The sequence below is a fragment of the Xenopus laevis genome, chromosome 5L, assembly GCF_017654675.1.
Source record: "Xenopus laevis strain J_2021 chromosome 5L, Xenopus_laevis_v10.1, whole genome shotgun sequence".
Taxonomy (NCBI): Eukaryota; Metazoa; Chordata; class Amphibia; order Anura; family Pipidae; genus Xenopus; species Xenopus laevis.
The window spans coordinates 138,103,274-138,117,720 of NC_054379.1; the positions used below are offsets into that span (position 1 = coordinate 138,103,274).

General features: G+C 37.4%; 1 protein-coding gene across 1 annotated transcript; it reads right to left on the reverse strand.

Annotated features, from left to right (window-relative positions):
- Nucleotides 1-495: 495 nt before the first annotated feature.
- rbp2.L (retinol binding protein 2 L homeolog) lies at nt 496-7,816 on the reverse strand. The gene is made up of 5 exons (XM_018263932.2): nt 7,743-7,816; nt 4,354-4,539; nt 3,406-3,584; nt 1,968-2,069; nt 496-674 (listed from the first exon to the last, which is right to left on the reverse strand). The coding sequence occupies exons 2-5, from the start codon at nt 4,424-4,426 to the stop codon at nt 621-623; spliced, it is 408 nt and encodes a 135-aa protein (XP_018119421.1). The 5' UTR covers nt 4,427-4,539; nt 7,743-7,816; the 3' UTR covers nt 496-620.
- Between the last annotated feature and the right edge of the window lie 6,631 nt (nt 7,817-14,447).

Here is a 14,447-nt window from a genome sequence, read left to right on the forward strand (position 1 = left end):
TCAAAAACAAAAAAACTTAGACCCCCTAGTTCTCCACCTAAAACCTACCAAAGTCAATGTTAGCCTATGGGGAAGGTCCCCATAGGCTTTCTAATGTTTTTAGGTCGAAAAAAAATAGTTTGATCGATGGACTAAAATCCTTCGAATCGAACGATTTGAAGGATTTAATCGATTTTTCATTCGATCGAACTATTTGCGCTAAATCATTCGACTTCGATATTCGAAGTCGAAGGATTTACATTCGGCAGTCGGATATCGAGGGTTAATTAACCCTCGATATTCGACCCTCTGTAAATCTGCCCCTAAGTAGTACATAAATGAATGAATGACTGCTGTGTGTACTCTCCCATCCAGCTGTTTCTCCTTCTACGGTACCTCCTATACCTGTATGTGCTGAAGGGGTACAGGTTTGTTTTCCCTATAGCAGAGGAGTCATGTAAGACTGAAGCAACAGAAGATTACATGATATTTCAAAAAAAAAAAAACAAAGACAAATAAAAATATTTTTTTTTATTTGTGAACTTTCCCTGAATAGAGGAAAAAATACACAGTCATGGTATATCCGCTCTTTACAAAGCAAAAATAACATTTCGAGGCAGGGCAGGGTTCATTTTCAGCTTTTAGTTTTTCTTAATATACACTTGGTGGCACACTTGATCTTCACAGGTTAGATCCTGAAACGAGCAAAGGCAGACGTATTAATATTTTGTAAACTGCCATTTTCTGACTGACAGTTACTATGTCACATTTTTAAGTAGTCAGCAATGCAATGAGCTACGGCAGAAACCCCTTAGCTGTTTCCCTCATTAAAATAATCTTAAGATTTTGGTTTTCAGACAGTTGTCTACATTTTCACAAAACAGGTATAACATGTACAGATATTTGTTACAGAATGCTTGTGTTCTGCGGTTTTCCGAATAATAGATCATCCAGTAATTTGGATCACCATACCTGAAGTCTGCTAACAATTATTAAAACAGTAAATAAACCCAACGGCATTGTTTCCCACCAATATGGTTTCAAGAAGCATAGTTGCCATCAAGGACAAGGTCCGGTTTTATTATTACAGATAAAAAGGAATCAATTTTTGAAAATGACAATTATTTGTTCAAAACATTCTGATACCTTTTGTAAACCCAGTAACATTTTCTACTGAATTTCTCTTGAAATCAGTGAGTTATGCATACATGGATTTATCATTTATGTAGTTATTAGTCTCCCTGATCACCGTTCTACACTTCCCATGGAATTGTACACATAATGCTTTCTGTGTAAGTATGGTTAGAGCCATCCACATTCATTGAATACACACACAAATTATGTTATAACACTAAAATACAGTTTTGCCAGAAAAACAGCCAAGGCACCATATTTACTGCAATATTTTGAGTGTGATTTTTTACAAAGGGTTATGGAGAAATAATCTTAGAAATGCAATAACCCATATAACTGCTTTTCAGGTGGGCGGGGAACTATAGTTCTATAGGTGACGACTCTCAGAGAGGTAGTTGGGAAAGTAAGTTTCTACCAGAACTGGCCAACCATTGTTCTTCATTAGAACCCACCATCAACTGACCATTTGTAGGTTCCTTTGCACAACCAGTTGGATTTGTCAGCCATGAGTGATCCTGTGGCTAAATGCTGGACAGGTTGTTGAGCATGTACCAACAATAAGTACCATTGGGCAATAGGATCATAGAGATAAGAGTGGTTAATTACCCTGGGCACAAGTGCAAAACACTAAGTGGCTCTACAAGCTTCCCCCCTCTCAAATCAATGCTCAGGTCTGTGCGCTCCAAAAAGACTATTTTGCTTAGGCTATTTGCCCAATGTCCCATGCAGTGGGCAAAGTACAAAAGACTGACCAATTGCAACTTTTTTCTGCACTTTGCACACTGTGTGGGGCATTGTAAATTACCCCTAATATCTGTAACCCGAGTGATTGCAATTAAAACATGTCCTCTCACCAGATAGAGTTTATCTCCTTCAATCCAGTGCTTCCAGCCACGGTTGTTCTTCTCTCCCTTCTGCACGCAGACAAGTTTGTCACCTTCCCAAGATACTAAGGTCTGAGACACCAATAAAACAACTGTTAAAGAAGAATACTTGAACCCAGACATGAGCATTTTAAGTTCATCCTCACTTTTCTTGCTATATGTGGCTTTTCACTCACTGTGCTAAGCCATGAAATATTGTGTCTATGGTTTATGTCATCTGACAGCTGAAGAAACACAAGACTTTGACCAGGGATAGAGGCTTTTAAAGGTATACTGTCATGAGAAAACATGTTTTTTTTTCAAAACATATTGGTTAATAGTGCTTCTCCAGCAGAATTCTGCACTGAAATCCCTCTCTCAAAAGAGCAAACATTTTTTTTTTATATTTAATTTTGAAATCTGACATGGCACTACATATTTTCAGTTTCCCAGGTGTCCTCAGTCATGTGACTTTTGCTCTGATAAACTGCAGTCACTCTTTACTGCAAGTTGGAGTGATATCACCCCCTCAGCAGCCTAACAACAGAACAATGGGAAGGTAACCAGATAGCAGCTCCCTAACACAAGATAACAGCTCCCTGGTAGAACAGCACTCAATAGTAAAAATCCAGGTCCCACCAAGACACATTCAGTTACATTGAGTAGGAGAAACAACAGCCTGCCAGAAAGCTGTTCCATCCTAAAGTGCTGGCTCTTTCTGAAAGCACATGACCAGGCAAAATGACCTGAGATGGCTGCCTAAAAGGAATTATATGCAGTGTAAACAGTGTAATTTAGAAATAAAAACTACATCATAAAAATCCCTTTAAGTTTTTTATTCAATAGCTACAAAACTATTGGGCCCCTATTGTGCCCAAGAGAGCATCTGTGAAGGCTCAGGCTGTAAATACTGAGCCAATATTATTGGCAGGGTCGAACTGGGGGGCCCAGGGCGCACTGGGACTGCAGTCCAGGGCCCCCCCTGCCGTCCAGGGCCCCCTCCGGCGCCTCCCCTCCTCACCACCTCCCCTTTTGCAGCCACACTGACGTCACTACCCGGCGTGCCAGTAACATTTTTACTTTAAAATTGATTGGGATTGGTAGAGGGGGGGGGTCTGGGCCCTCTGGTCTCTTGTCTGAGACATTGGTTCATGTAGACCAGTGTCATGCTCACACTCTTTATAGGACTAGCTGCTTTAGAAAAAGACTAAAAGGAATACTGATTACATCTTGCTAAAATGTCTCATACAGAACTATGATAATTAGCCAGTTTTTGTTTCTGAACAAGGGGAAACATTAGTAACCAATTTATCCCAGCAGTTGTCTCTTACAGATCACGTTAGTTATGTTGAATTTACCCGCCATCTGCTTTCTCTGCCCTAAGCTATCTTCTGCTTCTCACCAACATAGGATTCCGCTCCATACATACCTTTACCACTCTGTTGTCCAGACCCTTTGTGTTTTCATCGAATTCAACGCCCACGGTGAAGTTGAGCTCATAGTTCCTGAATGTGCTGAGAGTCTTTGTTTTGAAGATGTTTCCATCTTGGACAAGCTCTTTGGTCTGGGTAAGATAAGCTGCAATCTTGCGGGTGGCAAAATCGATGTCTGCAAAGTTAGAGATCAGGTGAAGAGTCAATAGGACTTTGACACCACTATCACAATAGGGTTTAGTATAAAACGGTTAGATCCCTCAAAGAATATTGGTTTATAATGATGTTAGTTATAGTTGTGCATTATTTATAAAGCAGTATGAAGTTACTGGTATTGTTGAAACCTCCCTTCTTGTTGGATGAATAGCACTTTTTTCTTTCATACGCAACGCACACTAAAGTTCAGTTGAGTCCTAGCAATTGCACTTTGCATTCTCAACCCACTGCCGAAGAGGTAGTTCAGCTTTAAATGTACTTTTAGCATGAGGAAGACAGTCAACATTCTGAGCAGGTCTTCGGTTTGGCATTTCACCAGCTATGTGGTTGCTAGGGTCCATTCTACTATAGAAACCAGGCAGTGGTTTGAATGAAAGACTGCAATATGAATAAGAAAGGGTCTGAAGTAATAAAAGTTAACAACAGAATTGTAGCCAAACAGGTTACAATAAATTTGAAAGCTGGAAAGTGGTAGAAAGAAGACAAATAAAACAAAAACTATATATAAAAAAAAACAAAGATCATTTGAAAGGTTCCTAGGAATAAGACATTCTATAACATAGTAAAAGCTTAACTGAAAGGTAAACTACCCCTTTAACCATGCTTGTGGGCACAGCAGGAAACTGACATTGGTTTAAAAGAAAGAATTTAGGATTTTCGTTTTACATGTAACCATAAAAACAATGACAGATTCTACTTTATACATGAACCCTTATGAGACAAAGTACCTAAAGCCTTCATGTAGCCATCAAAGTTTTCATTCTTCTCCATGACCCAAGTGCCATTGTAATCAGCAGGCATGATGAGGCCGAGTGGGTTCAGACACAGCACAAGAAAAGTGGAAACCTCGACTGCAGGGAAACTCTTCTTAAATGCCGTTTAAATAGTTTGGAGGAGGAAAGATTGCTCAAACCCTGATAAAATTGGTTTAAAAGTCACTGATAAGCTGCCAGGAGACATTATCTACATTAATAAGGCCATAGGGCATTAAACTCTTCATGACTTTACTGTGTATTATTAACCCTCTCAGTGCAACATCTGTGGCAGATATTAAACTTCTCCGCTGCTTAAAAGGGATGTAAACTCAGTAATACGTTTTTAGCTAATGACTTGAAGTGTAATTCTAATGTTCTTTAATCGTTATTACATTTAAATTAAAATTACTTTAACACTATAGAGAATTTGTAATGTATGTATATTGGGAGGTTGCTTAGGATCATGCTGTCTTTCATTTGGCACATATTTATTTTGGGGGTTTACAACCCTTTACTTTAGATAGAATACATTAAAGGTAATTTTAGTATGATGTAGGCTGATATTCTGAGGCAATCTAAAATCAGTGTTCAATCAATTTATTTCTATTATTTGTGCTTTTTTAATTATTTATATTGCAGGTCTGTTTGGAATTTCAGTCACTATTTGTTTGCTAGGGACCATTTTACTCTAGCAACCAGGCAGTGGTTTGAATAAGAGACTTCAAGATAATAGTAAAGGGTCTGTATAGAAAGATAAGCAATAACTTAAATTAACTTTTAGTATGATATAGAGATTGATATTCTCAGACCATTTGCAATTGGGTTTTAATTTTGTATTATTTATACATTTTGAGTAAAGTAGCAGCTTTCTAGTTTGCTTTTCAGCAATCTGGTTGCTAGGGTCCAAATTACTCTAGCAACCATGCACTGATTTGAATTTGAGTTTGGAATATGAATAGCAGAGGACCCGAAGAGAAAAATAAGTATAAAAATTGGCAACAGCAATACATTTATAACCTTACAGAGAATTTGTTTTTAGGTGGGTCAGTCACCCCCATTGTAAAGCTTGAAAGAGTCATAAGAAGGCAAATAATTAAAACAACTATTAAAAAAAAAAAAAAAGGAAGATCAATTGAAAAGTTGCATAGAATTAGCAATTCTAGAAATGCTACAGAGTACAGAATGCAGAGTAAACCTTGGGTTTCCCACATAAAAATCCATTGTCAAATACATACCCTACAGAGGCCCTTGCTGACTTGTTCATATGTATATAATGCATACTTACTGCATCAACCCTAACTTAAAGGAAAACTATACCCCCAAAATGAATACTTAAGCAACAGATGGTTTATATCAAATTGAATGACATATTAAAGAATCTTACCAAACTGGAATATATATTTACATAAATATTGCCCTTTTACATCTCTTGCCTTGAACCACCATTTCGTGACTCTATCTGTGCTGCCTCAGAGATCACCTGACCAGAAATACTACAACACTAACTGTAACAGGAAGAAGTGAGGAAGCAAAAGGCAGAACTCTGTCTGTTAATTGGCTCATGTGACCTTACATGTGGTTTGTATGTGTGCACAGTGAATCTTACGATCTCAGGGGGCGGCCCTTATTTTTTAAAATGGCAATTTTCTATTTATGATTACCCAATGGCACATACTACTCAAAAAGTATATTATTATGATAATGGTTCATTTACATGAAGCAGGGTTTTACACATGAGCTGTTTTACTCAGTATCTTTTAATAGAGACCTACATTGTTTGGGGGGTATAGTTTTCCTTTAATGTATACTAGGCAAACTTATTTACCTCCTCAATAAGGGGCAGATTTATCAAGGGTCGAAGTGAATTCGAGGGAATTTTCGAAGTAAAAAAATTTCTAAATTCGTAGTAATTTTTTGGATACTTCAACCATCGAATAGGATACTACGACTTTGAAATTACTTCGAATTCAAAGTAATATAGTTAGAATATTCGATAATCGAAGTACTGTCTCTTTAAAAAAACTTCGACTTCAATAGTTCGCCAAATTAAACCTGCCGAAGTGCTATGTTAGCCTATGGGGACCTTCTAATGCATTTTTCTAAGTCTTTACAGATCGAAGTAAAATCTTTTGATCGTACGCTAAAATCGTCTGAATCTATTTTTTAATCGTTCAATTTTACTTCGATCGTTCAATGGCAAAATTCGCTGAAAAGTCCTTCGACTTCAATATTCGATGGTTGAATTTCCATATTGGTTCGTCAGTTTCACACTGTGCATAATTTGTTTTTGCTCTGCAGATGTGTCTAACAACATGACGTCCGTTTTCTCTATATCATTGTACTATGTTAAAAGGAAAATGCATACAAATTTTTTTAAAGGGTAGTTCACCTTCAAACAACTAGTTGTTTTCAGATAGATCACCAGAAATAACGATTTTTTCCAATTACTTTCTATTTTCTATGTGTCACTGTTTTTCTAATATTGAAGTATAAAGTGTCACTTTTCACCTTCTAAAGCAGCTCTGGGAGGGGGGTCGACCGACCCGTAAACTGTTTTAAATTGATACATTTCTTATCTATGTGCCTGCTGAGTAAAATCTCTTTCATTACAGACAGCTGTTAGAATTGATACAATAGTTGGTAATACTCCAGAGATGCTGCTGAGAAATGTATCAGCTAACTGTTGCAAAATTGTAACAGTTAAGGGTTATTTCACACAAGGAGATTCGGGGAGATTTTGTCGCCTGGCGACTAATCGCCTCGTCTTCTGAGCGACTATCTCCCCAAACTGCCTCAGCGTTTTTTCATCACATAGGCTACAATGAAAAGCCGCCTGCGCTAATGCACATGCGGTGATGCATTTTCTATAGTCACTTGGTCGCTCAGAAGACGAGGCGATTAGTCGCCAGGCGACAAAATCTCCCCGAATCTCCTCGTGTGAACTAACCCTAAGAGTCTGCACCTGCATTATTGAGCTGCCAGACTCAAACACCAGAGACAGGAACATTCAACTTTAAACTTAGATTTTGGAAAAACAGTAAACAATAATGGAAAGTAATTGAAAAAAAGTTTTAATTTCTGGGGAACAATCTGAAAACAACTGAACTGAAAAAAGTGTTTGGAAGGTGAACAACCCCTTTAAGAACATGCTCTAAGGATTAATTTGTTTTTTAAGGAAATCCTAATAAAAACCCATAAAAATTATGCTCACAAAAAACAGAGAAACAACTGGTCATCTGTACGAATAACCTTAACACATAATTGCTATATACAAAAACACTTAATTCTATGTCTACAACTACACAACTGTGTATCTATTCTTTTAAAGCCACACTTGCAACACAAACATTGCTTTGATTTACCTGCACCTTGTCTCTGTAAGCTTTCAGCCTTCCCAAACTGTTGCACAATTTATTAGACAAGAAAATAATCACCTGACAGAAGTTGGGTGATGGAAGCTACGGAACCATGTGACCTCCTCATGCATTAATTAATAGAAAAAGGGCGATTCAAATATTTATGCATTGTACTGTTATTTCTATGGATATGAGAAGTTTTTACACGGCAAAGCCAGTGATTTCCTTATAAATGTGAGTAGTGTATACCTAAATATATAGTACTAAAGCCACTATATATTCATGTTTTAAACCCTTATTTCTAACACTCCTTAAAGACTGCTGTCACTTTTATCTGATAATCTTACATTCTATGGTTAAAGGTCTGCATGGACTGTGTGCCCATATTGCACTCTAAAGAGAGAGTGTATGTACCTAGAACCGAAATTAACCTCTTGTTGCTTCCATAGCATGAGCAATAATGTTGTGGCACTTGTAGTAGTTCATCAGTAACATATGCAGAAATACTACATTTACCATGATGCACTGCAACAGGCCTGTGCATCTTTTTCCAAGAAATAAAACCAGCCTGGGGGAAAAGTTAGCTATTTAACTAAATGGCCGTACCTAAAAATATTTGTGCCCCACAGTGAAACCTCCTTCTCTTTTGCATGCACTTTAACTGCTATATTGAGCTAGTGCCACATTTATGAATCCCCCCAGGTTTCTAATCAAAGTACACATTTAGTTTAATTTAAGAGGGCAGGGACATAACGTAAAGGGGAATTATTGCGAAAATGAAAATTTAATATTAGCTTCAGCATACTGAAATAAGACGTTTTCTAAAAATAATCAATTACAAATTCTGTGCTGTTTATAAAATAATCAAGTTTATCTTCACCATCCATCTCTCAGCATCTGTTTCTCTTCATTCTGTCTTTATGCAGGAGTTGGGTGTCAGATGAATGATCCAATATATCTTATACGGCGGCTTCCTTTTGCCTAGAAGATGTATTAAAGCTCACTCTATTAAAATCACCAGAAATCCTGTCTCTCTACATAGAATTTGTGTAAAAGGCAGTTATTTTGTTAGATTTTGACTGTACTAGGAATGCACTGAATCCACTTTTTTGGATTCACCCGAACCCCCGAACCCTTTGCGAAAGATTCGGCCGAATAACGAACCCTCATTTGCATATGCAAATTAGGGGTGGGAAGGGGAAAATATTTTTTACTTCCTTGTTTTGTCAAAAAAAGTCACGTGATTTCCCTCCCTACCCCTAATTTACATATGCAAATTAGGATTCGGATTCGGTTCAGCCAGGTAGAAGGATTCATCCGAATCCTGCTGAAAAAGGCCGAATCCTGGCTGAATCCCGAACCGGTGCATCCCTAGTTTGTATTGGAATCAGTTATTTGAGTGAGCTCTAATTCATCTGCTAGGAAAGGAGCCCCCCATAAGGCTCAAGCCGACGGGTCGCCATGCAACGAAACGCATGCAACGTGTCGGATGTTCTGAAGATATAGGAAGTGAAGGAGAGATCGCAGGTAAGAACTACATTTATCCGATTGTCGGATGAAAACTCTGCTTCATCTTACAGTCGGATGAATGTTGTTCTTACCTGCGATCTCTCCTTTGCCTCCTATATCTTCAGAACATCCGACACGTTGCATGCGTTTCGTCGCATGGCGACGTGTCGGCCTGAGCCGCACCGTGGAGATCCTCCCTATGATTTATTGGATGTAACTGCCAATGAATATCTGACACCCAGGTGCTGCATGAAGACCGAATGAAGAGAAACAGATGCTGGAGAGGGATAGTGAAGATAAACGTAATTATTTCAGAAATGATGCAGAATATTTAATTGTATGTATTTAGAAATTTCTTATTTTATTATGATGAAGTTTATACATTTTCATTTCCGCGCTAGTTCCTCTTTAAGCTCAGTCCCTGAAAGTTGTGATCCATGGTTCAGCCCCTCTCTTCCTGGAAATTCTCAGCACAGGCACAAGTCCATAATAATGGATCTTACTAGTTCTTTACTGCACCATTTTCCTCCTTGGTTCCTCCTCAAGAGCAGGGTCTTCTCTATTGGACATGAGGAACCTATACACATGGGGACCCAGGAAAATGCTCTTCGTTCATTCCATAATATCGCCCTAAGCAAACCCATCACAAATACAATTGGTGGCTACCTATCTGCATGTATAGCGTATATAAGCACCTCCCATAGCAATGCAGGGCACCATGGACATAAAAAAATCTTACAACATCCTTAAATTTTCTTAAAGGGATTGTTAAATTTTTAGTATGAGTCAAACACTGATATTCTGATACAATTTGCAATTGGTCTTCGTTTTCTATTATAGTTAGGGTATATATTTTTAATTATTTAACTTTTTATTCAGCAGCTGTCAAGTTTGAAATTTCAGCAGCTATCTGGTTGCTAGGGTCCAAATTAACCTAGCAACTAGGCAGTGGTTTGAATGAAAAACATGAATATGAATAGGAGAGTTGTAAACAGAAATATAACTAATAAAGAATAACCATAAAAATAAAAAAAATAGTAGCCTCATTGAGCAATAGTTTTTTTTGCTGATTGGGTCAGTGATTTGAAAGCCTAAAAGAGTCAGAGGAAGGCAAATATATCAAAAAGTATAAAAAAAATGGCAAAAAAAGTTGCCGTTCTACAACATTCTAAAACATTCAAAACTTAAAGGTAAACTGCACTTACTATTCCAGCCCAGGGGTTTAACAACACTATAACATTAAAAATTCATGTCTTTAGAGATGAGGCTCCCAGCAGCTCCCCAGTGTTTCGCTTAGGGGTCACTAGAAATCAGAAAAACATTAGCACTAAATAGGACAAAAATTTAATCAATTCCGGTGCAGACTGCACTGTTTTCTATATGCTGCCCTGTAATTTGAAGCTGAATTAATTACTAAACAGCTTTGCTTAGGGATTTTTTTTATTTTATGTTGTGAGTCCATGGGTAAGTGAGAGCAGCTCAGAATGTATACTGTAAATCAGCAGAAAAGAAGATGGAGATACTGGTGGCATCTTCAAAGGCACATATCTTCACTGCTAAAGGATTTTGGTGAACTTGGCCTGGTATGAAAACTACAGACATAAAGGGGCAGATTTATCAAAGGTTGAGGTGAATTTTCGAATTAAAAAAATTGGAATTTCAAGCTATTTTTGTGTACTTCGACTAGGGAATAGTCCAAATTCGATTTGAATTTAAAAAATATTAGAAAATTTGAGTATCGAAATTCATCATGTACTGTTTCTTAAAAATTCGACTTCAACCGAATTGCTGTTTTAGCCTATGGGGGACCTCCTAGAACCTATTTGGCGTCAATTGGTGGACTTTGAAAAATCAAAGGTTTTTTTTTGGGATGGCAGTTTGGGGAAATTAGCCGCCTGAAGAAGAAGTGATTTGTCGCTTGGCGACTAATCTCCCGAAATAGTAGCATGTGCCCTGGCCCTAAGGCAACAACTCAAGTGAGGCAAAGTGCACAAGGAATCAGGAAATAAAAGACGTATACCAAGCACATCAGAAAAGTCAATATTCATCATATTTTTCCACTCTTTTGCTGGACTCTTTTGACATACAGCCATAAGTATGTGTGTGTTGGACACAGTTTTATTTAGAGTACTCCCTGGTAAAATACTGCTCCCTATCATATTTATTATTTTATTGGGGTGGGTTATTTCTACCTTCAGTAGCTTGTGTATAACTTATTTATTTAACTTGTTCATTAATGATTTAGGGGAGAGTATTGTAAGTAATGTTTCAGTGTTTGCAGATGACACAAAACTATCCAGCCCAATTAATTGCATCCAGGATGTGGCATCCTTGCAACAGGATCTTGACAAACTGGCAATCTGGGCAGCTAAGTGGCAAATGAGATTCAATGTTGATAAATGTAAAGTCATGCACCTGGGATGTAAAAATATCCAAGCCACTTATACCCTTAATGGGACTGCACTAGGCAAATCCATTATGGAAAGGACCTTGGAGTCCTTGTAAATGATAAACTTGGCTGTAGCAAACAATGGCAGGTTGATTTATAGCTTAGTACAAGTTGGTCCAGGGACTAGTCCGATTGCCATTTTGAAGTCAGGAAGGAGTTTTTTTCCCTTTTGAGGCAAATTGGAGAGGCTTCAAATGGGGTTTTTTTTGCCTTCCTCTGGATCAACTAGCAGTTAGGCAGGTTAAAAAAAGTTAAAAGGTTAAACTTGATGGATGTGTGTCTTTTTTCAACTTACTATGTTACTATGTTTTTCTGTAGGTTGATAATCTTAAAATCAGTGATCAATTTTTCATCTCTTTTGATGAACCTATTTTTTCTTGTCAGAAGCTGGACGTTGAAGAGGACACACTTAGGGGCAGATTTATCAAAATGTGAGTTTAGAGCTTAATAAATAAAAACTCACCAACTTTTTATTCAATCCTATGGGATTTTTAAAACTGTATTTATCAATGGGTAAAAATTAAGGGCCTCTTATTATTTCGCTGTTATTTTCTGCTTTACTTCTGTAATGGGCACATTCAAATAAGCTTTCAAATTCTTAAAGCATTTCTTGAATATGCACCAAATAGGGCAATTGTTATGTAGAGGAGAGGTGGATGCATTGCAATCCCATAGGAATAAAAAGAACGTGGGTGAGTTTTTATTAAGCTCTAAACTCACATTTTGATGAATCTGCCCCTTCGATAAATATTGCAACCTCCAAAAGCATCAATTGTGACAGTACAGGTATGGGACCTGTTATCCATAATGCTAAGGACCTGTGGATTTGATTAATTATATCATAGTTGGCATCAAGTACAAGGTACTGTTTTATAATAACAGAGAACGTGGAAACAATTTTTTAAAATCTGGTTTATTTGATTATAATGGAAAATGACCTTCCCCTAATTCAGTGCTTTCTTGATAATGGGCTTCCGGAAACCGGATCCCATACCTATACAGTATTTTGGGAGGCACACTTATCAAGGGTCAAATTTCAAATTCATGTAATTTTTTTAAAACTCCCATGAACTCGAAATTCGACAAATCGAAATTTATCAATAAAATTAAACTTTTAAAAGTCGGGTGAATAGACCCGAAAACTCAAATTGAATTCAAATCCTATTCGATTAAAGTTTTAAAAACTTGATTTCAGTTTTTTCTCTGAAAAAAACTTGAATGTCAGGAAGGCTGCAAACAAAACCAAATTGATCCTTGTATATCTCCCATTGACTTATACAGCAATTTGGCAGGTTTATGGTGGCAAATCGTTGAATTGAGTTCTTAAATGGCCAGAGTATGATAAATCTCAAAAATCAAATTCAAATTTTTTTAAAAACTCGAATCGAATTTGGAAAACTCGAGTCGAATTTAACTTTTTGAGTTGACTTTTGAGTTGAATTTTACTTTTGAGTTGAATTTATGTCGGCCATAAAAAAAAACCACAAAAATTCAAATCCGACCCTTGATAAATCTGCCCCTAAGTCTATTTAGAGCAATCACGCAGCAGGGACACAGAAATATTTTCAGATCATCCATTTTATAAGCCCATAGGCTGAACAGTAACGCCTTGTATGATTTGGGAACACAGGCAGATGGCCATGTTGCATGGGACAAGGAGAGCAGGGTGACATTACTATGTCATTATTAACAGAGCCTGTTTTATACAGTATGTTTTCTGTTCTGCTTCGGATTCCTTTGGCACCTTCCTTCCATGTCTTGGGATTCTGTTCCAATTTACTTGCCATATGTTATAATTAATTTTTGGTGCCAGATTTGCTTTGTTCCCAAATGCCAGCATCTGGGATATGTAGATAAGAGTAGTCAGTACTTCCAGAGATAAAAGGCTGGCATTCAGTAAGTAAATGGATCAAAGAGCTCAGTAATGTTCTGATGTTGTACTAATTTGTTTCACTGCTTTCTTGGTTTTAAATATAAAAAATACTTGGGGAATGATGAGTGGAGAGTTCCCCTTTATTCTAACAGATCAGGGATTTATCTAGAAGACAGTGTGCCATTATGCAAGAACTGCTTTCCTTGCAGACATCAGGAACAAGAAGAGACACTGATAATCTTTGCATTTCGGCAAACTATTACTGTCCCACAGCTATTTGGCATTTTATTATTGTTATTTTAGGTTTTTACCATATTCACTTCATTACTTCCTGTGCCTTTGGGGGCATACTGTTCAATTTTTTTGTTATCATGCAGTGTTTGAAATATCACAGCTAACCACGGGTCCAAAAGGAACAGTATACACCTAAAAAAACACCTTTGCTAAAAATGTGCACAATAAATACGACTTATATTGACATTACATTCAGCCTAAATCTAATTTTTCTATTTTTCTTATTATTCCCATTAAGCATTTCTTTAAAAGTTGGGCTATTTTCAATGGACTTAACCTCCCATATCTTTATAAACAGAGCAAATTGTTCAGAACACCCTTTCTTCCTTTAAACAAATAAACCCCTCCCTTCTCTGAGTTCTAAGTTAGTTTTATCAGCTCCTGACGTTCTAGGAGACTGACGGTATGGCCACACGAGCATTATAGAAGGCAGAAGAAAGGCAGTTCGGGGAGACTGTCGCCAGGCGACTAAACCCCCCGAATCTGCCCCTGTGCCCGTGCTCTGAAAGTAACCGGTGTACTAAAGTGAAACTGACTTCATATTCTTGTTGCCAGAAAAAACAAAAACCATAGATATTTCTCAACT

Coding starts and splice junctions, on each gene's coding strand:
- rbp2.L (XM_018263932.2), bottom strand. CDS start 4,426: ATGCCTGCTGATTACAATGGCACTTGGGTCATGGAGAAGAATGAAAAC. Junction 3,585..4,353: donor TGGCTACATGAAGGCTTTAG/GTACTTTGTCTC, acceptor CTAACTTTGCAG/ACATCGATTTTGCCACCCGC. Junction 2,070..3,405: donor TGGACAACAGAGTGGTAAAG/GTATGTATGGAG, acceptor TTGGTGTCTCAG/ACCTTAGTATCTTGGGAAGG.